Here is a 25,444-nt window from a genome sequence, read left to right as displayed (position 1 = left end):
TTCAATTTAGTCCTTCCACCTAACGACATCCAATTTTATTATTAAAGGGAATGATATCAACACTAGCTTGGCACATTTTGGTGATATGGTACCAAAATGATGATGTGGTAGTACCACATGACACCAACGTGATTACATGGTAGTACCACATGGCACTAACATGCTAACGTGTCAATGCCACTTGGCATTACTGATGTGGCCGATCGAGAAAAAAATTTCAAAAAAAAAATGCCATGTCGTAAGGATTGAATTGAGTAAAATCTATAGTATAAAAACTAAATTGAACAAAATTGAAATGTTTAGGGACTAAATAGAAAAAAAATCTGAAAAATACAAATCCTTAGGTAGATAATACATATACTTATTAATAAGTCAAATGTTTAAGTGTAAAAGATTCATGGTGTTAATAAATATATAAATTTTTTCTTACTTGATCATTTGATTCCATAATAGGCACATTAATTTACCTATTTTGCAAAAATTAAGTTTGAATTTTCTTTTTATAAAAAAAAAATTCGTCATTTACATAAACTTTAAATAGGCTTAGAATTAAGATTTCGTTTTTGCAGTTATAAAAGGCAATACCTACTCTTTGACCACCCTTTAGTCTTCTTCTCCTTTCTTTGTTTTCCTCATTAAAAGTTTGATACATTGATTAATTGTTACAAATTAAGACGATGATGACAAATTTACATTTTTGGATTCTAATTTGAATTTTTTTCTTAAATTCTTTTAATTTAATGACCAAACAACTCTCTGATGATAGTGTTTGTGTGTGTTTGAGTCTCATTGTTTTTTGTTTTTATTTTTATGGTTTTTTTTTAAATGAAGAAGAGAGATATGGAATTAGAGATGATTATACAATTAATTCATCATTCTAACTTGCTCAATTTGAGTATGATAGAACTCTTATTATATTCATAAAACCTGAGCTACTCCATCCCTTCAATTTTTTGCTTATTTTTTATATTTTTATTTTGTTAATATTTTAGGTTATATATTTTAGGTTGAAATTATCTAAATGAAATACTATATTTATGGTTGAAGAGTTAAATATAATTGTAAATATTTGTAACATTTTATATGTATTCACAAATTTTTTATAGATCCAAAGTAATAATTTAAATTTAAATTTAGTAGAATTTGATTGTGGTCTTTGAACTTAAATAAAATCGTTTTATAAGAAACTTTGAGTAAATTTAAATAAAAGGTAAATTAGGGAAAAGTTGAATAATTTCAAAAAAATGAGTATTTGTATATTGTGAAACTTGTAACTAAATCAACTTATTTTTCCAGTTTGAGTTTAGCTCAAGTTAAAAATTAAGTCAAATTTAGAATATAATTTTGGTCAAAATACCCATTAAGTCCATGTACATGTATATATGCATCTTATTCAATTTAGTTTTTGTACTTAAAATTAAAGCAATTTAATTATTTGATTTTGAAAATTACTTCAAGTTAGTCCCTTCTCTTAACGATATATAATTTTGCCATTAAAAAGGATAATAACAACACTGACATGGTACTAACATGGCATATTTTGGTGACAAGATACCAATATGATGATGTAGCAATGCCATGTGGCATTGACATGCTAACATGTTGATGCCACGTGGCAATGCTAACATAGCAGGTTGAGAAAAATATTTTGTGTCACGTTATAGGGATTAAATTGAACAAAAATCTATTGTACATAGACTAAATTGAACAAAATTGAAGTGTTTAGGGACTAAATTGAAAAAGTATTTAAAAAATATAAATATTTAAGTAGATGATACATACACTTATTAGTAAGCTAAATGTTTAAATGTAGAAGATTTATGGTCTTAAAAAATATATATAAATATTTTCTTACTTGATCATTTGATTTCAGTATATTAATTTATCTATTTTGTAAAAATTAAATTTAAACTCTGTTTTTATAAAAAAAATTTTAATATTTTATCGTAGATGTATACTAGTAGAAAGATAGCATCTTCATTTACACAAATCTTAAAATCGCTCAGAATTAGAATTTTTATTTTCACAGTTATAAAAAATAATAACTACTTTTCTCCTTAGCCAACCCATAATCTTCTTCTCCATTCTTTATTTTTCTCATTGGAAGTTTAATTTATCTATTAATCATTACAACATTAGGACAATGATGACAAATTTAAGTTTCTAAACTCTAATTTGAATTTTCTTTTTAAATTTTTTTTTAAAGATCAAACAGCTCTCTAACGTCAACGTTTGTGCATAAGTGAGGCTCATTGTTCTTGGTTTTTGTTTTTTTTTAAATGAAGAAGGGAGATATGGAGTTAGTGATAATTTTAAAAATAATTCTTTATTCTGACTCTCTCAATTTAAGCATGACAGACTTCTTATTACAGCAATAGAATTTGAACTATTTCACCCCTTCAATTTTTTATTTATTTTTTATGTTTTTATTTTATTTAATATTTCAGATTATGTTTTTTAGGTTAAAATTTCCTAAGTTAAAGATTGCTATTATGGTTGATAAAATAAAATATAATTATAAATATTTATACCATTTTATTTTGTATTTACAATTTTTTATAGATCCAAATTAATAATTTAAATTTAAATTTAGCAGAATTTGATTATGATTTTTGAACTTAAATTAAATCGCTTTATAAGAAGCTTTGAATAAATTTAAATAAAAGGTTAATTGGGTAAGGGTTGAATAATTATAAAAGAATGTGTTTTTGTAAATTGTGAATGTTGTAACTAAATCAACTTATTTTGTTAATTTGAATTCAGCTCAAATCTAAGTCAAATTAAGCATATAAATTTCAAATTTTTATGCTATTATAAATAAAATAAAAATAATTATTTAGTCTTAATTTACTTCAACATAAGGCAAGTTATTTATTTAAAGTTGACTATAGCTATAAAAATTTTTTCAGAATTTTTTTTATAGAAAGAGAATTCAAACTTAATTTTTGTTAAGAATAATAAATTAATTATTTATTCTAAAATCAAATAATCCAGTAATAATATACTTATATACATTTTTTTAATATCAAAAATCTTTTACATTTTTCAAATATTTTTTTCAATTTAGTCTCTCAACACTTCAATTTTGTTCAATTTAATTCTATATTATACGTTTTTGTTCAATTTAACCCTTACGATGTGATATAGATATTTTTTAAATTTTTTTTTGAATGTGTTACGTCAATATTATCACGTGACATCGACACATCAGCATGTCAGTATCACATTAATATTATCACGTCATCATATCAGTATCACGTGGTAATGTTATATTATCACATCAGTGTCACGTGATACTAAATTACTTCGATTTTGAATATCATAACTAAATTGAACAAAATCTATGGGTACAAAAATTTGATAAATATTTTGACCATTAAAAATCCCTAGCTAATGTTGACATCCTCTTAGAGAGGCGTGCCCTTTCTAGGCCGTTTTAAGGCTCTTAAAACAGTAACAACAACCTTACGTGGAGAAAAATTCGCTCAATGGTTTCGTGACTGGTATAATGATAAAAGCATTCATTCAGAGTAATGTGAGCAAGGAAAACATGGTTGAAGCAAGGAATATTAATTTGAAGATATATCATCACTGAAATCGTGACCCATCCACTTTGTTTTATATCACTATAAACAATTGTAACTAGATTACAGACTGCACATGCAGCTCTCTTTATTACCTTGCGGTAATTAGAAACAGTATCCAAGTCAACAGTATGTTGTACCGTGCCTAGGTTCTAAAGAATGATAATTGTATTTGGAGCCAATCGTGAACTCAGACCAGTAGATATTTATATCTCTGATCTAGTTATATCAGACTATATCCTGGGGGCTTTTTCAAACCCCTCTTCTTTGCCATGTTCCTTATTCTGGCTGCTTCATCCCATTTTCCACTTTCTGCATATAAATTTGATACCAAATTATATACACTTGGGTTATCAGGTTCTAAATCCAAAAGGCGATTTCCTATGACCTCCCCCATTTCTGTATTCCAATGCATTCTGCAAGCAGCAAGCAGAGCACTTAATGCAGTAGCACTTTGCCTTTCTGGTAGCAATCTAACCAAATCATATGCTACTTCAAGCCGTCCTGCTCGGCACAATAAATCTACAATACATGCATAATGCTCTTCACAAGGAACTATAGAATATTCTTCTCTCATGCACTTGAATACTTGCAAACCATCTTCTACCAAACCTGAATGACTGCAAGCAGTAAGTATTGATGTAAGGGTCATGCCATCAGGCTTAATCATCTCCTTTTTCATCTGATCAAATAGTCGGAGAGCTTCTATGCAGTTCCCATGCATCCCATATGCAGCTATCATTGCGTTCCATGATGTTGCACACCCTCTAGTGGTGTGCTCAAACAGATTTCTGGCCATATTTAATTTTCCTAACTTAGCATAAGTAGTTATCAGGGAATTAATTACTGGTGTTTCTCTTTCCATTAGAGCTCGATACAAGTGACAGTGGACTTCCTTTGCTAGACTAAGATGTCCAAGCTGTGAGGATGCCTGGAGCAAACTTATCAGAGTAATATAATCATGGTCCAGTTTTTCTCTTTTCATAACCCGGTATAATATGATGGCTTCATTTGCATGCCCTTGGTAGACATAGCCCATTATCATTGAAGTCCATGAAATCAAATCCTTGTGTTTTATACTGTCAAATACTTGCCTTCCATCAAAGATGGAACCACATCTTGCATACATGTAGATAATTTGATTGGCAACATCAGTATTCATATGAAACTCATGTCTCAGTATGTATCCATGCACACTCCTCCCTCCTCTTATGTTCTTCAGATAAGAGAATGCAGAAAGTATACTCAGGATGGAACCTAGGTTTGGTTTACTACCAATTCTAACCATTTCAGTAAAAATGTCCACGGCTTCAAAAGCAAATTCATTTTGGAGGTAACCTGCCATCATGACATTGTATGAAACCACATCTCTTGTCTCCATTACATCAAACAATTTCCTAGCTTGGATCAAATTGTTGCACTTGGAGTACATATCAACCAAAGCAGTAGTAGCTACTAGATCAAGCTGGTACCCTATCCGAATAATGTGACCATGAATACTCTTGCCTTCCCGCAAACACTTCAAATCAGAACAACACAAAATCCCATTGGCTAAGCTAATCAAATCTGGAAAAACATTTTCTTGTACCATTGCATAAAAATGTCCCAAAGCTTCCGAGGGCTGCCCCATTTGAAGATATCCAGTTATCACTGCATTCCAAGAACCAATTGTTCTCACCTTCATTCTACCGAAAATGCAAGCTGCCATTGTTGGGACCCTACATTTAATATACATGTCAATGAGACTTGTCTCAAATACTTCATCTAAACAACCAATCCCTCTTCTAATAGCATATCCATGGATTGAACGACCTTCTTCGAAAGCCTCCAACTGGGCTGCTGCCTGCAGTAAACTAACCAAGGTCACCCTGTTGGGATCAATCTTTTCGCTTTGCATTCCACGAGCGAATTCAAAAGCCTCATAAGCAAGCTGACCACCAAGTTGAGCATATCCAGTTATCATTGAAGTGTAAACAACAACATCTCTAACAGCTATTTCATCAAACACTTTAGAAGCACCACCCATATCTCCAAACTTCGAATACAACCCTATAAGTGAAGACCCCACAAATCCATCTTTACTAAACCCAAACTTAAAAGCATCAACATGAACCCCTTTTCCAAGTTCAAAACTACCCAAATCAACACAACTCTTCAAACTAAAAGTAATAGCTGAACCATCAAAACCAATCTTATTTTTCTTTAAATTCAAATACAGCCTAAGAACTTCACTACATTGACCATTTCTAAAACACCCAACAAGAATTGCATTCCAAAGAGAGAGATTGTTATTGATAATTCTATCGAATACACATCTTGATTCAGCTAAGAATCCGAACTTTGAATAGTAAGTTACAAGTTTTGAGCCTAGAACAGTACTTTGACAAAGCCCAAGAGTGAAAATACAAGCATGGACCTTTCTCAAGGAAACAATATCTCTACAGTTCTCTAACAACGAAGCAAACTTTTCTACTTCATTGCTAGTTGAATGATAAAGGAATAGACTTTGAAATTTAAAAGATGGAATTGGGTTCGTTTTTGGGAGCAGTGAAGGTATTTTAAACAAGAAGAAAATCATGCTTATATGTAGAATAACGGAGAAAATATTGCTCTTTTGAAAGGAGATAGGAAAACCCAGAAGGCAGATCAACAAATCAAGTCATTTTTTGAAGTTTTAGATTTTTCTGCAAATTTTTTTCCAAAATATTACCAGCTCTTTTTGCAAGTAGTAGTAGGCCTAGACTCTACTATTTGAATTTAGCGCCAAAGCTGAAAGGGTGGCTTCTAAGTTCTCAGAAAGAGAAAGAACTCCAACAAGGCATTTCATGCGAGAAACCTAAATTTTTTTTTATCTTTCCTGCCATTTTTTTCATTTCTTTAAAGGAAGAATTGTGAAATATGGCGCTAAGGCAAAGGAATTCACTCTCTCTTCTTTTTTTTTTTCCTTTTTGGAAACATAAGTACATGTATCATTCTTTATGTCGCATGGGCTTGAATCAGTATCTAATATAAGCATGTCATGTTATTGCAACCATAAACTTGACTCACATTTTTGAAGGTCATGGAGGATATATCTGGATTGAGGGCTTGAATGGCCTATTCAACAGGTTTCGCTAGGCATAGGATGAGAAGGAATCAAAAAAAGTGGTATAATGCAATACAATGCAGGAGCTTGCAAGCTTTAAAACATCATAATCATATTTTATAGACAGATACAGTTGATCAGCCAAAACACAGAAATATAACAATGAGATCATTAACTGTGAGGCATTGAACAGTTCTTGCACACTCTCAAGCAATCCTATAGAACATTTTACAATCTACATAGGAAATTTTCAGTTTTTTTTTTGTACCTTTTCTGGTTACATAAGGGGCAATGCAACTTATTTATGAAAAAAGTTATACAAGTCACTCAGGAATTAGGATACTGTGAACTAAGAGAAAACCGAATTATGGTTAAAAAGGGAAAATGAAAAGAAAGATGATGTACAATGTGGATCTTCCTGGCTTGGAAAACTAGCGAAGCCATGAGAAGAACATCCAGTTCACTCTGAAATGACAAACTGATTTTGGTTTTCACTTATTTTATAGCAAGAGGACTGCAAATTGGGTATCTCTGACGTGGCGGACGCCTGGTCCTCTTTCCCCATCCTGTCAGGCTTCTTTCTTCAAGTCCTGTTTTCATTTGCTGAAACTGGTTCAAACAGTCTTCAGTCGGGGTGGGAGGGGCAGATCCCACTGTACGCTTCCTTCCCCTACCAGTACTACCCTTGGCATTATTCTTCTGTGTCAAACTTGACTGCCAACTTCCACCGATTTCTCTAATTAGGCCTTCTATCATCTGAAAATCCTCAGTCACCTCATTTCTCGACAGAGAAGTGAGATTGGGAAGTACATCTCTCTGAAAATCCTTCCGCTGCCTTCCTCGCCTTGCCTGACCTCTCCGGGGTCGTTTTGAAAGTAGTTCTTCACTTTTTTCGTTCTCCAGAACTTGTGGCTTATAATAATACTCCTCTGTTTTGGTCTCTGCCAAATTTAACGTCATGAACTCAAAAACATCAATCTCATCAGATATTGAGTCTTCAAGGAATGCACCATTGGTTGATTCAATATCATGCTCAGGATCACTCCAGCAAGAAGAAGCTATCTCTGCAAACCAATGAAGGGAATCACTTGCTGATGTTTCTGATTGTTGACAGCTGACATTCTCCTGAAAATTAGTCACACACGATGATGATATGGCAACCAGTGCCTCAGCTGCAGCAGAAACACTCAAGAGTCCTTGAGACTCGCTAATTTCTTCATGTTGCAAGTTAAAAGGTTTTGTAAGGTTGCTTTCAAGATATTCACAACCAGAAATAACCTTAGTTCCCATTTCAATGGCCATTGGCATATCCAAATCTATCTTGGCAGTCCTTATATTGGTTCTCATAGAAGAGGGTGTTGATCGAACATCTTCTTCTACCCCTTCTTCCATAACACACAAATTCAAATCAATGTGTCTGACATCAGCATTCTGATTAACTGATCTCTTCTCTGCAACCAGACCCTCCAATAGACATTGTTGTTCACATTTGGGTGGCAAAGGACCATGAGTTATAACAGAGTTAACACCATCAATTGCTGAAGCAGGAAAACCCGGCTTTAAGGGGGAGTTCGGCAAAGGCAGATCTCTGGATACATTTCCAGAAATGGAGAACCCAAGAATCTTTGTACTGCTTGAAGAGCAACCATTACCGCTTTTCCGGAGATTAGGATCGTCAGCACAAGTTGCTGAAAAGGAATCTTGGATTCTCATTGCAGTTTTCTCAATTGATTGCTGAGAGCAGTTTTGCAAGGAATCCAGATTCATTTGACCAGAAACTTCTTCTTTGATAGGTTTGGCATTACATGGTCTTGTGGCTGTTAACCAAGACAATCCTCCATTTGAGTTCTGCTTTACTGATCTGTTAATAGAAACAAAGCCAGATTGAGAAATTTCTTCATTCTGATAGTTGTCCACAGCAAAAGCACCCATATTTAGATCTACTGCAGAGTTTAACTCCATCATGCATGGTAAAACTTTGAAGCTAATTTGAGGACCATGTTGAGCCGATTGTTCAGAAGCAAAATTACTCTCACTGGTGCCATTTTGGTTGCAGAAGCCAACTGGTGGGCAGCAAACACGTGACTCCTTGGAATCAGATGGACAGCCAAAGTGAAAGTCATTTTGGGGTGATGCTTCAGCTCTCAAACTTGGAAGAGATCTTGAATTGCCATCAACAAGCAACTTGCCCCAAATAATGTCATGACCCTGCATCGAGGCTGTTGAACTAGAATTCAGTTGGCCAAAGGTCCTAGAGCCAGGGTTTCCTAATAAATTCTGGTTCAAGTTACCAGAAAACTTTGTCCAAGTTGAACAAGAGAGTATCTCAGATTTGTCTGCCTCTGACTGAGAATGAACTGGCAGTGGATCAAGTGCATGTGATGCAGCAGCAGATGCACCAGTACTCTTTTCAGGTATATCTACACCGAAAAGTTTCCGTTTAGTACATGTTTCTCTCTTCTTCTGATCAGATAAAAGAAACATTGCAGAATGGGCCTTGGTAGTTTCAACTTGTACCGGTCTACATGGGATATGCAAATCTTCAGAATGAAAACTTCCATTGCTTCTGGTTTGTCCTGAAAGTGTGTGCCATATCAAAGAGTCAAATGGAATTGAATAATGTTGCAACACTAATAATTAATCCTGCTTTAACAAAAAAAAAAATCTTTTGCTGCTTTTGCGTTAAGCACCAACTTATTAGCTTTGGGGATTGAGGAAAAGAGAAGTTAATGTAAAAGTTTTCGTTATAAAGGATACAGTAAGTGGCCAAAAAAAATTTAAAGAATATAGCTACTTGTAGTAGCACAAAATTTGAACATCAAAAGAGTCGTAGCAACATGGATACATTACCATTTTCAAATTTACTGGAGAACCATCCATTTTGCCTCCTTTCGGCCTCCAAATGCAGATTGTTAAGACTAATCCATCCATCTCTTGCTTTATTGGGGTGATGCGAAAATTCTGCACCCCAATGCTGGAAGCCTGTATGTGAGCGTGACAATGATGATAGATCCTTCCTTTGGACCTCCTGCTTGGAGCAGGTAATGTTACCAGGAATGCCAACACAAGCTGAAGTAGATGCTTCTTCAACCAAGATAGGTTCATTCAAATCGGTGAAACCACGGGTTTCCTTTAAATTTAAATTGAAACTGATAGCTGGATCATTACAACTATAATTGCTATCAAAGTGCATAGATAAATTCCCATCCCTCTTATAGGGAACCTCATAACTCCTTTTTAAGTGGTCAATTTCCACTCCTGACATTGCAGAAATTCCTTGACCTCCCTCTTCTTTGTTAACACATTCCTCGGCTGGACATTCAAGGTCAATCAATCTGCTCTGAACCTTGTTGCAATGAGATTCCAAACTTTCACAGTTTTTTAATTTTAATCCATTTTGAGTCAAACCACAACCAGATGGGACAACATTCCCTTTCAAAGGACTAAACCGAGACTGGATGCTATGTGCATCAGACATGGATATTCTAAAACAATTTAAGTCTGAAAAATGAGATTCCGAAGCCTGCCACCTCTTTTGTTCATCTTCAGACATAAATCCAGATGAAAAAGGATTTGGCTGTGATGTAGCCACAGGAATCAAATGTTTGTTTCCTTCTTCACTATTGATTTCATTCATCATGTCCCTCTGTATTCTGTAAAGACGATGGAGTTCATGGAGCTGCAGAAACAAATGCAAGCATCAGAGAACTGCAATCAAAATCGACTTGTGAGGCAGCCATTGAAACATCATAATCCAACAAAGTTAATAGAGGGCATACCTGATGCCTGAATATAGAATCATGCTTCAAGATAGTCTGCCTCATTTGTTCCTTATCATATCCCATTGCCAGCCTCGTCAGAAATAAATCATTGAACTGCCCTGAGTTTCTGTTTTCATGATGTAAAGGCCAGCCAACATTGCCGGTATTTCCATTTAGATTCCTCAAGGAATAGTATCCAGGAAGCTGCATGTTTGAATGTACTTCAGTTCCCATTCCTGCAAGCAATACAAAAGTGGCATTGAATTACCAGGCAGAATGCAATCTAAAAGAAATACTTTGTATTTTAGCTGAGTATCACAGGAGTACTCAAAGGTTCATGATCAGAACAAGTGAAATAATCCTCGCATTATGCCTAAAACATACAATGATGCAGACAACTTTTGTGATAAGCATAATCTAGAGCTTCCTGTTCCATCTTTGTACAGCCATCCCCACATCACTAATTATAATCAACTTCACTATTCAAGAGTGATTAAACTAACAGAAAGAAATGGAAACCATCCCCAGCATCATAAACAAGTAATGAAGCAGTTCACTTCTGGGAACTGGAAAATTATATTGGTCTAAATTCTCCTTTCTGTTCAAATCTTCCAAAATGGTCCTTTGATTAAGAAGTATATGGTGTGTTAGTATGCGAGAGAGTAATGTGTTACTCGGTTTAATTAGGAATTTCATAGAAGCAAACATCTTAACTGACTATTCACCAAGTATTATATTTGAGGTGTTTTGTCTTTTATGTTAAGCATTTCTGAAGTCAAATCATCAACTAAACGCCACAAACATGAATTAAAGCACTGTTGGTTTCCACAAACTATTGCCATACCTTTCCAAATGATGGCTAAACTTGCACGCAATCTAAAATAGACAACTCATTATTGCATTGATAAGCAGGGAATGCATTTGGAACAAAACTGAGAAAAACTAAGTTGGGTGCAGATTCAGAAGTCAAAAGTCTATACATATGCTCAATCTGGATGAAATCTGTGGTTTCAACTATCAAGATCCACACACACACAAAAAGATCACCAAACGGTACAAACAAAGGCTAGGCAAAAGCATCAGAATGAAATGCTCAAATTAAAACTTTAAACATAACTCTACAAAATCAGGGAACAAAACGAGAAGATTTATTAGCTCATTCACTGGAAACCGAAATCAGTTCTTCTTGCTATCTGCAAAAAAAACGGGAGACATTGCAACAGATAATTAAAGTAGATTTTTAGGGCTCAAACAAGGGATGACAAATGCAGCTATAAACCTATTAGGCCAACAACAAAGCACTCAACGAAAGGAAAACTAAATCGCCCAAACCCATAATAAACATAATAACAGTTATATAGTAATAGAATTTACTATAGTAATGGCTATCATGGCCTATACAAAAGAAGCAAGATGGATAAATCACCCAGATGTATACAAACTGAGACAGAGAGAAAGAATCATACAATCAAAGCACCAAAATATCCAAAGCTGCAAAAGGGAAGAAATAAACTCCAGATTATAATAAATTAACAGAATCAATCATCCACTCTGGAAATTAAAAAATAAAATAATAAATTACCTCATAATTATATTCTTTGCCACCCTTCTTATCAGAAACTGCTGTGTAAAGTCACCAAATTATCCAGAAAATGACAACCACCCAGAATCCAACAAGATTCCTGACAATTCACTGTAGCAGAACAGGAAAAAAATACACAATAAAACCCAGAACAACCCATAATCTATATGAACCAAAACATGAAAACAAAGACCTTGTAAAGCCTAAATAAGGAATTGGGTATCTGAAAAAACCAGCCATTGAAGAACCATAAAATAAAAAAAAAAAAAAGAGAGAGAAAAGCTCAGATCATGGTCACCCCAGAAAACAAAAAAAATAAAGCAGGAAAATTCAGATCTGCTGGGCCAGTATCTGATGAGAGAAAATAGAGAGATCCCACATCCCAGATAAGAGATCTTCTCTAAATAACAAAAACAAAGAGGGGAAAAAAATGTCTCTCTTAACAACAACAATGACTTCAAATTTGTCAACTTGTGGTCTCACTCATTATTCTATTATACTTGGCTTTGTTTTACGATTAATGTAAACCCTTTTTTTCATTTTCTTTTTCTTTTCTGGGACATTGAGGATGTGAAAGATATGCCCCTTCTTGAAAAAAAATAAATAAATAAATTATTATTATTATTCTTTTTTCACAATTTCTAGATTCTCTCCCACCTTCCATGCTTTTTGGGTACACATATTTTTAAGTACTTTAAGAAAAATTCAGACACCTGGGTTTACTCAAACAACAACTCCCCAACAGTTTCCAAAACAGCTGACCCCACCATTCCTTTCACTTATAAAATCTTGTATTCTGAAGACTCTGTCACACCCCCACGCGCACTTCCAAACACATGAAACAACAACACTCTCAGACAAAGAGTTCTCTAACACGCGCAGCCACAACAAAAGAAAACTGTCTTCTTTTTTTTTTCTTCTCTTCCTGGTTTGGGTTGTAAATATTTTCCAATTATTAAAATTTATTTGGATTATTGCGTTTGTTTGCTTCTCTATGTTTGATTGGTTGGTTGGTTGGTTCCTAACATATTTGATGATGATCTTTGGCCTTTTTGCAGCAACCAACTCTTTTATTCTAAGTGCTGTGACCAATCATGGAATGTTAATGTTCATTAACAGATAAGCCTCGTGTCCTGTCCCATTGGTGGGTTTATCGTTTTTGGAAGGATTACTACATATCCCTCCCTTCTTTTTCAGTTTTATTTTCGAGAATTTTTAAATTTATATAATTAGAAAAGTTGGAAATTAAAATTATGTCGACGCACCATGTGATTTTGGATTATGTACCCTGAATTTTAAATTTTAAAAAGTGACAAAAATGATTATGAAATAGGACTGTTTAATTTCAATTGAAATGAAGTGAAGAATAGCAAAAGCAAGAATGAGGTAAAAAGAGTGCACCTTAGGATGATCAATGATGAGACCCAATTTAGCTGCACATTGAAACAATTATTTGCTTTCTTTCAAATTAGTTTTATGTGTAAATCCAATAGGCTTAGGAATCTTACCTAACTATTTTATTATTATTATTACTAAAGTCATATAATTTTTTTTATTAGGTCCAAAAATGATCACCTTCTAATCTATACCTCGCTTGTTGATTAATTAATTAAAAAATTGAAGAGAATAAATGTGGCTACATATTTTGACATCGCATTTATTAATCCTCTGGCATCTTCAACCTGTATATTAAATACATTTCTAGTTATATTTGATTCCCCTATTGAAAACCATTTGCCTCTCTCTCTTATATGAAATGAATCCTTTTTTCAGCTTTCCAACCCATCACCATTGATGAGGAAAGGCTAAAAATGGAATGACCAGTTGATGACAATATTCTTCTTGGTTTACAACATAAATCGTAACAGTTATTATGCCTTGAAGAAATTAAAATCCATGGGATTTCTACTGATACATGCTGTTAGATGAACTCAACAACCTTGGCAACAATCAGACTTCCGCAAGTCATCTTAAGTTAGGTTTAGTTATAATGTGACTTTAATCAACTTCATTTCAACATGCACAAGGCTCTATGTGCACCGCAGTAGGCAACTATGTCGATGCGTGTTCTAATCCAATGACAGTGTGCAGCAGTCAACCCATAAGCAGGTAACTTAAAGCAAACTCTGCCAATGAAAAAGAAGCACTACTTTTTTTTTTTTCCATCTTTCCCTGTATTTCTCTCCTCTCACTACAGTTAAAAGAAACCTGGCAACATCTTCAGAGTTACTTTCTTTTTGACCAATCTTGGATCATAACCAGAGGCAGTTTTCAGGCAAAACCTGCTCTAATTTGAAACAAAAGGGTTCAAAATCATGAACAAAAGCTACTTTAAAAAGCCTGTCTCTTTTGAATGGAATGATCTAAAAGCTAAGAGTGCCAAAATTATGAACATGAAACCCCCCAAAAAAAGGGTTGGAAAAAGTGTGATTGAAATGATTACCAACCATGCTTGTTTTGCAGCTTGAGTCTCCAAAATTGGATTGGGCACAAGGATTTTAAATGTGGTATTTTTATGTGATGGGGTCCTAAGGACTTCCATTAAATGCTGCTAATCTGTATGCACCTTTGTGCATAAATTGCTTGGCCCCATGATGTATAATATCTACTTCTTCTTCTCATAGTTGGCAATAATTTAGACCATCTACAAATTGAAATTATAGGTTTGTAGTAATGGTGTTTTGTTAGATCTGAATGAAACATTTGTGTTTAATAGTCCATTCATCATATGATCTTGACATGTCATAAATTTGATTGAATATGTTGAACCATCAATCAATTTCGAAAACCCCCTATGTTTAACTTGCCCACCTAACTAATAAAGCTGACATTAAAAATTACAGCTATGTAGGCTGTGGGCTGGAGGCTGGAAGGACCATCTAAATATTTGCTACAATTTGTCAAATTGCTGTTTTGTTTGGTCAGTTTGTACATCAAAATATTGAGTTATCATTGTAAGTAAATGTTCTCAAGTTGGGAATCCAAATTCTAGGTCAATGACATGGAGTGAGTAACGAGAAATATCTATATATACCCATGATTACACAAGAAAATAAAGCATAATACGTGATCAAGTCATCAAAGGTATGGGGTTGGGGAGGTGGAAGAGACCAGGCCAAGTTTCCTGGAGCTAAATGTGCAACAACCTTACTATAGCAATTGCATTTTGATTTCAAACATCTTTTGTTCAAATTTTGAATGCAGCATTGCATCCTCACATGGCCCGCTTTTCCTTTTAACTGCATACTTTCTGTTTTAGCTAGCTTTGCAGCTAGACCAAAAAGGCGGTCTTAGGTTTGACCATATAATCTATTCTTGTTCACCTTAAATCAACTCCAGACCATTGGCAAGAAAAGGAACTAAAAGTCATATAATAGAGAGCATAATATACAACATGGAAGACTATGGATCAGATTCCATTACAATAGACCAGACCATGGTATAATTGCCAGAATTCGCACATAAACTTGCCCTACAATTTGTATGGCTTGTAACTTCACCAAACCTTCCTGGGACCCAGAAGCCCAAGAATCTCTTCCCAAAGCCCAACACTTCCGACGCTCTCAAGACCAATTACACTTGGGCTACAAGCCGCTACTGTCCAATAAGCAGCCCTTATCTCCTCATTCAATTGCTCCTTCTCCCACCCACAATACCCATCGAAGAATCTTAAATCCCCTGCCCCGACCACGTTTCTCTTTACCATCTCGGCTGCACATCCCACGCTCTCTTTCGTTCCGTAATACAACCCTTTCATAACCTCTTCAAACACCGAGCTGTTGTCATCCCCCCTCGGGCTCACCAGGAACAACCCTTCTTCCAAAGGCCCGCCGAAGAACAATGGCCTATCCGAGAACGTCCCCGCAACGTCCAGCACCGTCGATCTCATTTCTTTGATCGACATCAGCGACGGCCGGTTCAGTATGATCCCGGATGGGCCTATGGGCCCAGTTGATAAGAGCAGGATCACCGTCCGTTCGAAAATGTGGACCCCATCAAGCTTCTCCGTGGCGATGAGCAGACAACCCTTTTCCGGTTCATGGATTGTATGAGCCCATTTGTCGCCAAGCGTAACTGGTTGATGATCAGGGTCGGCACATGCTGACGAGTCCTCGGGCCTTGATACTTTCTCCGCAGCCACTAATTTTGCTCTAAATGAACGCCAATCAGGATCAAGGATTGGTCTGCTTTCATCATCCAACGGTGAAGATGAACCGAGATGGCAGCCTATCGGTGAAAAAACTCATTAGATTATCCAAAAACAAGTTTAATAATCACAGAAGCATTGCTTTTCAGGCCCAAAACATTGTAAGTGGCATCAGTAGCAATGCTCATGATGGATAAATGTATCCAGCCGGTGTATGTGTGGGTTAAGACACTTCTCAAAATATAATCAGACCACAAAATCAAACCCAATACAAGATTTATTCAGTTGATGTAATGTTGATATAGAAATTGAACAACTTACATGTTATATAAGTTGGGAAAGCAACTTTTCTACAGTGGGAAAGGTTGGAGTTTCTCTTTGAAAAGGAGAGTGCTTTAGCTCTGATTGAGGGCACAAGCTCAACGCTTTTAGCGAATGAATTTGATGAGAGAAAGCAAGCTTCCATGCTTTTTCTTCTGTGCTTAGTTCTGTCTAATTCAAGTGAAGATCCTGAAGGATAAGAGAGCCAAAACTGGGCAATTTATACTTGGAATGAGAGTAAATATGCACCACAAGCTGTTTTCATTCTCATCCCATTCCATCCAAGCTGGAGGCTTTTTCTTGCGCTTTACAAGTACAGCCCGGTGGATATGTCTCACACATGGCAGAACAGCACAGCATTTGGACACTGAAACCAGGACCTTCTTTTGTGGGTAGTAGTTCATGGACTTTTTTAACCCTTTCTGAGATGATGTGTCATGTTCATAGCCAGTTATTTGTTATCGAACCACTATCTCAGCAGACACTTTTTAGTGATGTGTCATCGTCTTAGCTTGTCACGTTTATTTACAGTTTCTGCTGGCCACATTACTTTTCAAATGCAATTGGAAAATTCAACTAGTTTGGTAGTGCATCCTCTGGTGGCCTAAATAGAAGAAGGCCAGGAGGGCAAAAAAGGGGAAATGACATCTTCCTCTCAAGAGCGGATAGAATTCCTTGATAACCCACTAAATTAAACTTCTTGAAACAAAATATTGCAAAATTAAAAGTTAGTCAATTGAGCAGGGGAATATTCCTCAACTGAAAGAATATAAGTGCCTCCAACTTAATCCAAGTGCAAGTGCAGGTGCTATGTGTCTTTAATTTTGCTAAGCTCCAGCTCAGTGCCAAAGTTTGTTCGTTTTGTAAAGAGGGGGTTAATAGATAGAGCTTTCTTGAAATAGCATCTATATATATATATATATAACACTTTTTATCCTAGAAGTTAGCAATGCCTTTGCAATGTTAGGAAAGTCACACTGGTGCTCATTCCACTGTTAATATTATCTTGTCATTTTCAAATCCAAAACTGAGATATTGGGTTTCTAGGCATCTACTTAGTTGGCTCTGTTCTCCAAGATTGCTTCATATCAACAGCATCATCCCAATAACTGTCACCTTTTTAATTAAAATAGGGGGCTGGTAGGAGCAATGTTCACCCATGGAATGGGATGAGGCACATTGATATAGTCCCAATGCTACAAGCACTGGTTACTTGTATTTGCCAATATATTGCAGATATGAGATTTTCCTGTACAGTTGCTTCGGTTTTCCTTTCTATGGCGACAGGCAAAGCTTGAATGTTCCTCTTTTCACCAAATAAAGAATAGGCGAAGCAGCATTCAAGGCCCATAGAGGAAAAAGAAAATGTTATACAATCCGGGTGTCTGCTACAAAAATGTGATATCCTTCTTACCTTAACCTACTGGCATGACCTCATTCAGCTTAGCCTCTAAACTAGACATGAACCTGCAGCACATAAGTTTGTCACGAGTGGATCTACTGCAGGCTCATATTTTCTATTAAGCACCCTAGCTAAATTAGTTTGAAGCTGTTAGGTGGGTGGGGGAGCGGCGGACTGCTCAAGGATAGTAGTAAGCATTTCCAAAAATGAACTTCCAACAGCAAAAAGATGAAAGTTTGCAGCACATAAGCATTGCACCAGCAGTAGCATGAGCAATGACTACGTGACACCTACAGGTGGAATAGATAAATGCTAAGAAAGGTGAAAGAAACAGGTGGAGAAAGAAGAAGCCAATGGTTTCTTTTAGTCAATCATTCAACCATAACAAGAAACACTCCCCACAAAACATATTGGCTCTCAACAATCAAGCAAATTTAACCAGTAACCTTATAAATTTGCAGCAACCTATAGGAGAAAGACCTAGCCAACAAAATAGATGCATTAAAACTATCAAGAAAGAAAGTGAGTGGACGTGGGAGAAAACAGGGTAATAAAGAAAGTAAGTCCATTTAACAACATGGGACGGTAAAAGGAGAAGTATCAACTAAAATGTTTTATCATCTATTTGGACAAATATGTAACACGGTGGCAATAAAATAAGTTTAAGTCACAGATAAAATCATATAAAAAATAAACCACTCGCTCCATAGTCCACACTACACCTATCGTCTTATGCTTTTCATATTCTCCCAGTGTCAATTACTTCTTTCCTTGGTCAGTTTGCAACTAAAGTAGTAGAAAAAAGAACTTGAGACTTTCCCAAAATACAGGCTTTTTACAAGAGTGCCCCTACCACTCTGACTGATAACTTATAATATGCTTGCAAATTGTAATTAAACAGTCTTGTAGCAGTGATCATCTAAATCACCACCTCACCAACTTCTATCGGTAAGGTTGCACCTTCAGGGTGTACAACTTGCTTAAGGTCCTTTCGCAACCTGTCAATCATTTGATATATTCCATCAAATTTTGGGTGTGATTTATCAAATACAGTGAAATCATGGACCTCATTGTCTATTTCAATAGAACTTGATCCTGATGGTTTTTGGACCCCTCTGCTCTTCATTCGAAGCCGTACACTTGCAACATTGTCCCAATCCCCTGATGCAGCAAAAATATTTGCTAACATGGAATAATTTCCGGGATCTGAAGGATCCAATTTAAGAAGGTGATCAATCACCTTCTCTGCCAGTTTCACAGCATTATGCAATCGGCATGCAGCCAAAAGCGTACCCCAAATAATGGCATTTGGTTCAAAAGGCATGGTTTGAACAAGTCTAAAAGCTTCATTTAAACGCCCTCCACGGCCTAAAAGGTCAACCATGCAACCATAATGCTCGATTTGGGGAACAATCCCATAATCTTTTTCCATCACATAGAAGTATTCAACACCCTCATCAATAAAGCCTGCATGGGTACAGGCACACAAGATACCAACGAAAGTAACTCTATCAGGCTGAAATCCTTCCTTCTTCATTCTGGAGAAAACTTGAAGTGCTTCCCTCCCACGGCCATGCATAGCAAACCCCTGCAGCATGGCATTCCAAGAAACCACATCTCTTTTTGGCATTCCATTGAAAACACTCCATGCCTTGTCCAGACTACCACACTTCGCATACATATCAACTAATGCATTACAGACCGCAATGCTACATCCAAACCTAAGCCTCTCTATTGAATTATGAACTTTTACACCCACTGCTAACAAACCAGACTCAGCACAAGCAGCCAGAATACCAATAACAGTTCCATCATCCAACTCCAGTCCATCTTGCTCCATTCGATCATACAACTCAATAGCTTCCTGTGCTAACCCCTTTTCTGCATAGCCGGATATAATTATAGTCCAAGGAACCAATGTCTTAACTGGCATCCTATCAAACAAAACCCTAGCCATATCCATATCCCCAGCCTTACTATAACCTGAAACCATCGTTGACCAAGACACAACATTCCTCTGAGGCATCTTTTGAAACAATTCAAAAGCTTTCTCCATCTCTCCTGCTTTAACATAACCATCCAAAATTGTATTCCAACTAACCATATCTCTCTGAGGCATCTCATCAAACAACTTCCTAGCTTCCCTCAACTTCCCAACTTTCAATAGTCCCCCTATCATAGAATTCCAGGAAACAACATCTCTATCTTCCATTGCCATAAACAACTTCAAAGCTGCTTTAATACCCATTTCTCCAAACTTTGAATAGCTATCGATAAGAGCATTGGGTACAAAAATATCACTCAAAAAACCATTTTTTTCAATCTGGGTATGTATCATTTCCACCATTTTCAAATCAGTACAAGCCTTTAAAACAAAAGTGTGTGTAAAATTGTCAGCCAAAATCCCATTCCATTGCATATCAAAGAAAAAAGAAAAGGCTTGGCTTGGCTGTGAATTTTGTACATAGGCTCTTATCAAATTGTTATACAAATGAACATTGGGGTCTTGAATTTGGTTAAAAACGTTCAGAGCTAAGGTTATTTGGCGGCAAAGAGAGAAAGCTGAGATTAACTTGGGAGCTATATAAAGGTCTCGGTGAAGATTTTGTCTGATTATTTGGGCTTGGAGTTGTTTAATGTGGCTTAAGTTGGTGCATTTATGGAGGTCTTGGAGCTTTTGTTCAAAAAGCCTTCTCGTGGAGAACCATGATGGGGATTTAAAAGGGATAGACATGGGGTTTCTGCAAGGGTTTAGGGAGAGGAAAATGGCGGGAATTTTGCATGGAAAATGGGGTTTTGCATTGGAGATTTTGATGAAGTAAAAAGGTTTGGCTTTTTGAACTCGTGCTCTTGAGAGGGGATTTGCTAAAGTTGAAGAGCAAAAGAGTTAAAATGAAGAAAAAATTGAAACTTGGAAGAGGGAAGGGATAAGGCATCTATGTTTTCTCTGGCTAAGGTTTTCTTCATTCGACTGAGCTGATGGGTTTGTTTTTGCGGAATCGGTTCTTTAGATTTTTGCCCTGCTTGTCTTGCCTGAGTTTTCCTCGTACTGGGTCCCTTTCGGCCTTTCCCGTGTGAGCAGGTTTTTTTTTGGGAGATAGGATCTAAACTTTACTTTTTAAACAATTAAAAGAATTATGAATCAAGTAATAAATTAAATATTTAAATATATATAATCATTATTTAATTCAATACTTTATATATATATATATATATATATATTTTTTTTGTATTTTGGAGCTTGTTTGTGAGTTTGGATTCCTAAGTCTTGAGTTAAGACTTTCGCTCAACTTGTGGATAAATTTTGGATTTTGAATTCATGTTTACCTCATTTCATCAATTTCCAATTACAAAATACACAAGAAAAACAAAAGCCACAATATTTACACTTTTGATACCAAAGTTTTCACAAATTTAATACTTTAATCAAGTCAAACTTCTCAAGAAGTCCTTGTAGGATAACGTTTTCATCAATTTAATCTCTTAATTAAAAAAATTGATCAATTTAGTCCATATATTATGACATTATATGTAATTGAGTCTTTATAAGTAATTTTGTCCAAATTAACCATTAATTATACTAACGTGTTAGACGATGTTGACGCAACACTGATATGTCAAACAATTTTTTTAAAAAAAAAACAAAATTCACCACATTAAGTTTTTTTTATATCATGTCAAAAAGATCAAATTACACTAAATAGAAAAATATATAAACTAAATGGAATAAAACTTTATATTACATAGACTCCTTAGATATTTTTACTATTTTTTTTAATTTCACATTATATACGAGAATGTTGACTCTTACTATAAGTTGAAATCGTGTATAAAGTGTATGAAAATCTTGAAACACTATAATTGAGTGTAACCTTTCCTTATGATATGAAACACTCTAATTGAATGCAATTGCTAATTGTAACATGAAATCTTGCTATTTTTTGTTTCATTTCACCCTCCTTTTTTCTTATGCTTTCTTGAGTTGAAACTGATGCACCATCCAACAAATCAACAATTGATGAAGGTCTATGAGGTTGATGTGATTGTATAATTGTCATTTGGTTATTGTTATTTGCTGGAGTTGGTGAAAGATCTTGGGATAGATAAATGGCTCTTACAATTCCTTTTGTAAATAAAATTGATCTTTTTGTAATTAAGAAATTAAATTAGATGTTACATTTTTTTGAGTTAATTCTTAAAAATGGAGCAGTGCAGTGTAATTGATTTGTATTTGAACATGAATCAAATTGTTACCTTCTATGTTTTCTGGTACAAATGAGAAGTTAATATAATAATGTCATTTCATTATATATTTTTTCTTGGATTGCATAAATAAATCAATAAAACAAAAAAAAGTGAAGTTTCATATTAGTAGTAAAAATTGCATTCAACTATACTGTTTCATAGTATAAGTAAAAATTGCATTCAATTACAGTGTTTTAAGATTTTCATACACTTGATATATCACTTCAGCCTATAAAGAGGACCAACATTCCCATGTGTAATGTGAAATAAAAAATGGTAAAAATATATAAGAAGTTCTTCTACTATAGAGTTTTGTTCAATTTAATTCTTATATTATATAATTTTGTGTAATTTGTTCCTTATGACAGGATATAAAAAAACTAACGTCGCACAAATTTTTTTCTCTCTAATTTTTTTTTTGACATATTAGTGCTATGTTAACATTATCTGACATGTCAATATAATTAACGGTTAATTTAGATCAAGTTATTCATAAAAATTTAATTGCACATAACGTAAAAATACAAAAACTAAATTGATCAATTTTTAAGTAGTTTGATCATTTTAGTCGGTATAGATCTTTGTCAGTTAATGCACCAGCAAAATCAAAAGATACCAAAGCAACAATTTCAAAATATCTCTTAAAATTTAATTTTAATTATTATATATCGTAACATAACAAAACATATCAAACCTAAATATAATAATTATAATCGTTGTGTATCATTTTTCAAGAAATGCACTCAGTTATGATTTCAATTAAAACAAAATAATAAAATTAATCAAAAAATATTTCAAAATAATTTTAACCATTACATATCATTTTATCTAATTTTATCTAATTATATGTGTAATTTTATCTAATTTTTATGTTAATTTGTTTAATTTATTTATTGATTTCTTTTTAAAATGTAATAGTTTTGTCATATGTGTTGAGTAATATTTTTATTGAATTGCAATATTTACTTCTACATGTACTTAAATAAAAATCACAACAAAATCAAGTAATGAAAACAAGTAAAAAAAATAAAAAAAAAAGAAAAATTGACTAACAAAAAATACCAAAATAATTTTAATAGCTATATATCATCTTTTAAGAAAGCTCACTTGTAATTTTAAATCATAATGAAACAACAAAACTAACATAATTGAAAAACCAAAATTACATAATAATTTCAATTGTATTGACTTTTAAAAAACCACCTTCTTAATTCAAATCACAATAAAAAAATAAAATCAACTGATAAAAAAGGTAAAGAATTACCAAAATAATTTTAGTAGTTACATATTGTATTTCAAGAAAACTCAATTACAATTTCAAATCAAAGTAAAATAATAAAACTAACATTGCAAAAAAGAAAAAAAATAATAATATAACTGTTAAGTATGATTTTTCAAGAAAACGCACTTACTTTCGAATTTAAACCACATGAACAACAAAACCGATTGACAAAAAATAATATCAAAATAATTTTAACCATTATATATCTTTTTCCCATAAAATTTACTTACAATTTCAAATTACAAAAAAAAATAAGATTCTAAAAAAAAAAGAAAAAATGCATTATAATTTTAACTATTATATATTATATATATAGCATCTTGAAAAATAAAAACCATTTAGGCACAATTTTAAATCACTTTAAAAACATTACCAAAATAATTTTAACCGTTACGTATCAAATTTGGGAAAAAAAATCACTTACCATTTCAAATCACAATAAAACAAAACAAAAAGTAACAAATTAATTATAGTAAACACCTTCCAAAAATGGACTCAGTATTTCAAGTTATAGAAACGGATAAAGCATGTGACTAACATTAATCATAGTATATATCCCAAAAAAAAACCTATAAAATAAAGTAAAATAAAATATATAATTTAATTATTCAAAAAGATTATTCAATACCTATACAAAAGCAAAAAATATATATATAATTATTGAAAAATTAGACCTTAAACAAAAGAGTCAAATTCCAAAAAGAAAAAAAGCGAACTTCCTTGTGACCTGTCAGAGCAACTCGTGTTTCTCTGTTTCTTTTCAAATGCTCACACTCCACCAACCCTCTTTTCAACGCCTAACTCACCCACCACAAGGAAGCGCCAATCTCCATTTTTTTTGGTTTTTTTATTAATGGATCTTTAATTTTTATCTATTTATACCCTTTGGTTTCTTCTCATTGACTCGCTTTGTTTTAAAGCTTCAAACTTTTGCTTTCTCTGTATTTGTTTAGTGATTTGTTTCAAAAGTCTTCTCTTCGTGATCAATGGAGGCCAAGTTGTTAAGAGCTTCTTCTCCAGCCTTACCTGCTGCTAATGGCACTACCAAGTTTTCAAGACCCAGTTACCTTTTACCCTTGCAAACCAGGGAATTTCCAAGGTTCAAGTTTGATTGCCGTGCAAGCTTGTCGAAGAAAAACATTCAATCTCTTCATGCTTCCACCACCTCTGTTGGGTATAAGTATAGCATCCCTTCTGGCTATTTTTGTTGTTTCTTACTATTAAGCTTGTAGGTGGTTGAAAACGGAGTCTCTCTTTTGTCTTTTTTTTTTTTTTTTTATAATTAGGGAAGGGGATTCAAATCTGCTCTTTAGATAGGGATCATACACCAACCAATGAGTCAAAGCTTGGGTGTGGGAGTCTTTCTTTTGTTGTTTCTTTGAAAGAAAAAAAAAAAAGCTTTGGCTTTTACTTGGCTGAATTTGAAATTGGGTGCTTGCGATTATTGAATTAGCTGAATTTGCTGCCTCTTTATTAATGCCCTGTCTTTAAATTTGGCTGATGTTGGATATTACTGTATTTTATGATATTGGGTTTATTTCTATGCTTCAGTTGTGATGATTGCATTTCCAGATTGGTTGGAATCTGGGTTTTTAATTGTTTTCATGGTGTTATTCAATCCTGGTTGTTAAATATTGCAGGAGAAGCTATCTACTTGTAATGCAGTTAGACAATTCATATTTGAATTACTTGTTCTGACTTTTTTATGAAAAAGAAATTTGGAATGGATTTTGCTTCCTTTAATCTTTGACTGCTGAAATTTTTATTGGTATTTGTTTGTAAGAATTTATTTTTCCCTCTGGAAAACACCAATTTGAGTGCAGCAGTCTACATGCTAATCTTTTTATGCGCTTCTTTACCTGAATGCATTAGTTTCTGTATTTTAAACACCGTTCTGCTAAATATGTACAAGAATGCAAATAAATTGTCTTCTCTAATTTTTTCTGTCTGTTTGGTAATGCAAATTATAATAATGATAGAGAAAATTGAGTGATTGTTATAAACATGTGTTGTTGTGTGCTTTTTATTATATATA

At 34.1% G+C, this 25,444-nt stretch overlaps 5 protein-coding genes and 1 non-coding gene across 8 annotated transcripts in view; 2 read left to right on the top strand and 4 right to left on the bottom strand.

The window, feature by feature from the left end:
* Positions 1–2,297: 2,297 nt before the first annotated feature.
* Positions 2,298–2,390, top strand: LOC149526483 (small nucleolar RNA snoR8a). Its single transcript, XR_016351978.1, has one exon. It is a non-coding gene; the product is annotated as a small nucleolar RNA snoR8a (small nucleolar RNA).
* Positions 2,391–3,569: 1,179 nt separating this feature from the next.
* Positions 3,570–6,538, bottom strand: LOC110426725 (pentatricopeptide repeat-containing protein At3g03580-like). The gene has a single exon (XM_021442014.1). It carries the CDS (start codon positions 6,160–6,162, stop codon positions 3,808–3,810), a length of 2,355 nt encoding a protein of 784 aa, XP_021297689.1. The 5' UTR covers positions 6,163–6,538; the 3' UTR covers positions 3,570–3,807.
* Positions 6,539–6,764: 226 nt separating this feature from the next.
* On the bottom strand, positions 6,765–12,693 carry LOC110426641 (uncharacterized). Of its 2 annotated transcripts, XM_021441910.2 has the most exons (5): positions 12,013–12,693; positions 11,897–11,921; positions 10,449–10,666; positions 9,520–10,348; positions 6,765–9,245 (listed from the first exon to the last, which is right to left on the bottom strand). In XM_021441910.2, exons 3-5 carry the CDS (start codon positions 10,662–10,664, stop codon positions 7,165–7,167), a joined length of 3,126 nt encoding a protein of 1,041 aa, XP_021297585.1. In that variant the 5' UTR covers positions 10,665–10,666; positions 11,897–11,921; positions 12,013–12,693; the 3' UTR covers positions 6,765–7,164. The 2 variants fall into 2 exon arrangements, with proteins under 2 accessions (XP_021297585.1, XP_021297584.1); XM_021441909.2 differs by lacking the exon at positions 11,897–11,921.
* Positions 12,694–15,250: 2,557 nt separating this feature from the next.
* LOC110426642 (PPR containing protein (DUF179)) lies at positions 15,251–16,681 on the bottom strand. Its single transcript, XM_021441911.2, has 2 exons — positions 16,481–16,681; positions 15,251–16,239 (listed from the first exon to the last, which is right to left on the bottom strand). The coding sequence occupies exons 1-2, from the start codon at positions 16,623–16,625 to the stop codon at positions 15,509–15,511; spliced, it is 876 nt and encodes a 291-aa protein (XP_021297586.1). The 5' UTR covers positions 16,626–16,681; the 3' UTR covers positions 15,251–15,508.
* Positions 16,682–18,436: 1,755 nt separating this feature from the next.
* LOC110426700 (Tetratricopeptide repeat (TPR)-like superfamily protein) lies at positions 18,437–20,857 on the bottom strand. Its single transcript, XM_021441987.2, has one exon. It carries the CDS (start codon positions 20,614–20,616, stop codon positions 18,802–18,804), a length of 1,815 nt encoding a protein of 604 aa, XP_021297662.1. The 5' UTR covers positions 20,617–20,857; the 3' UTR covers positions 18,437–18,801.
* A 3,283-nt stretch (positions 20,858–24,140) lies between these two features.
* Positions 24,141–25,444, top strand: part of CM1 (chorismate mutase 1) — a 4,573-nt gene continuing 3,269 nt past the window's right edge. The window contains exon 1 of one of the 2 annotated variants that reach the window (XM_021442036.2): positions 24,141–24,589. In XM_021442036.2, coding sequence (XP_021297711.1) covers positions 24,396–24,589 — 194 coding nt within the window. In that variant the 5' untranslated portion in view covers positions 24,141–24,395. The remainder of the gene's footprint in view (positions 24,590–25,444) is intronic. The other variant, XM_021442037.1, reaches the window with a different exon arrangement.

The sequence above is a fragment of the Theobroma umbraticum genome, unplaced genomic scaffold (assembly GCF_002168275.2).
Source record: "Theobroma umbraticum cultivar Fairchild unplaced genomic scaffold, ASM216827v3 scaffold_12.0, whole genome shotgun sequence".
NCBI lineage: Eukaryota > Viridiplantae > Streptophyta > Magnoliopsida > Malvales > Malvaceae > Theobroma > Theobroma umbraticum.
Note: the sequence above shows the minus strand (reverse complement) of the source record. Positions and strands in the feature narration are given on the sequence as shown.

Bases quoted from the DNA above. Each gene is read 5' to 3' on its own strand.
- LOC110426641 (XM_021441910.2), bottom strand. From the start codon at position 10,664: ATGGGAACTGAAGTACATTCAAACATGCAGCTTCCTGGATACTATTCC. The intron at 10,349-10,448 runs GTATGCCCTCTA...TTGTTTCTGCAG, and splicing joins ATTCTATATTCAGGCATCAG to CTCCATGAACTCCATCGTCT. The intron at 9,246-9,519 runs GTAATGTATCCA...ACACACTTTCAG, and splicing joins CTCCAGTAAATTTGAAAATG to GACAAACCAGAAGCAATGGA.
- LOC110426642 (XM_021441911.2), bottom strand. From the start codon at position 16,625: ATGGAAGCTTGCTTTCTCTCATCAAATTCATTCGCTAAAAGCGTTGAG. The intron at 16,240-16,480 runs GTAAGTTGTTCA...TTTCACCGATAG, and splicing joins TTTCCCAACTTATATAACAT to GCTGCCATCTCGGTTCATCT.
- LOC110426700 (XM_021441987.2), bottom strand. From the start codon at position 20,616: ATGTCTATCCCTTTTAAATCCCCATCATGGTTCTCCACGAGAAGGCTT.
- LOC110426725 (XM_021442014.1), bottom strand. From the start codon at position 6,162: ATGATTTTCTTCTTGTTTAAAATACCTTCACTGCTCCCAAAAACGAAC.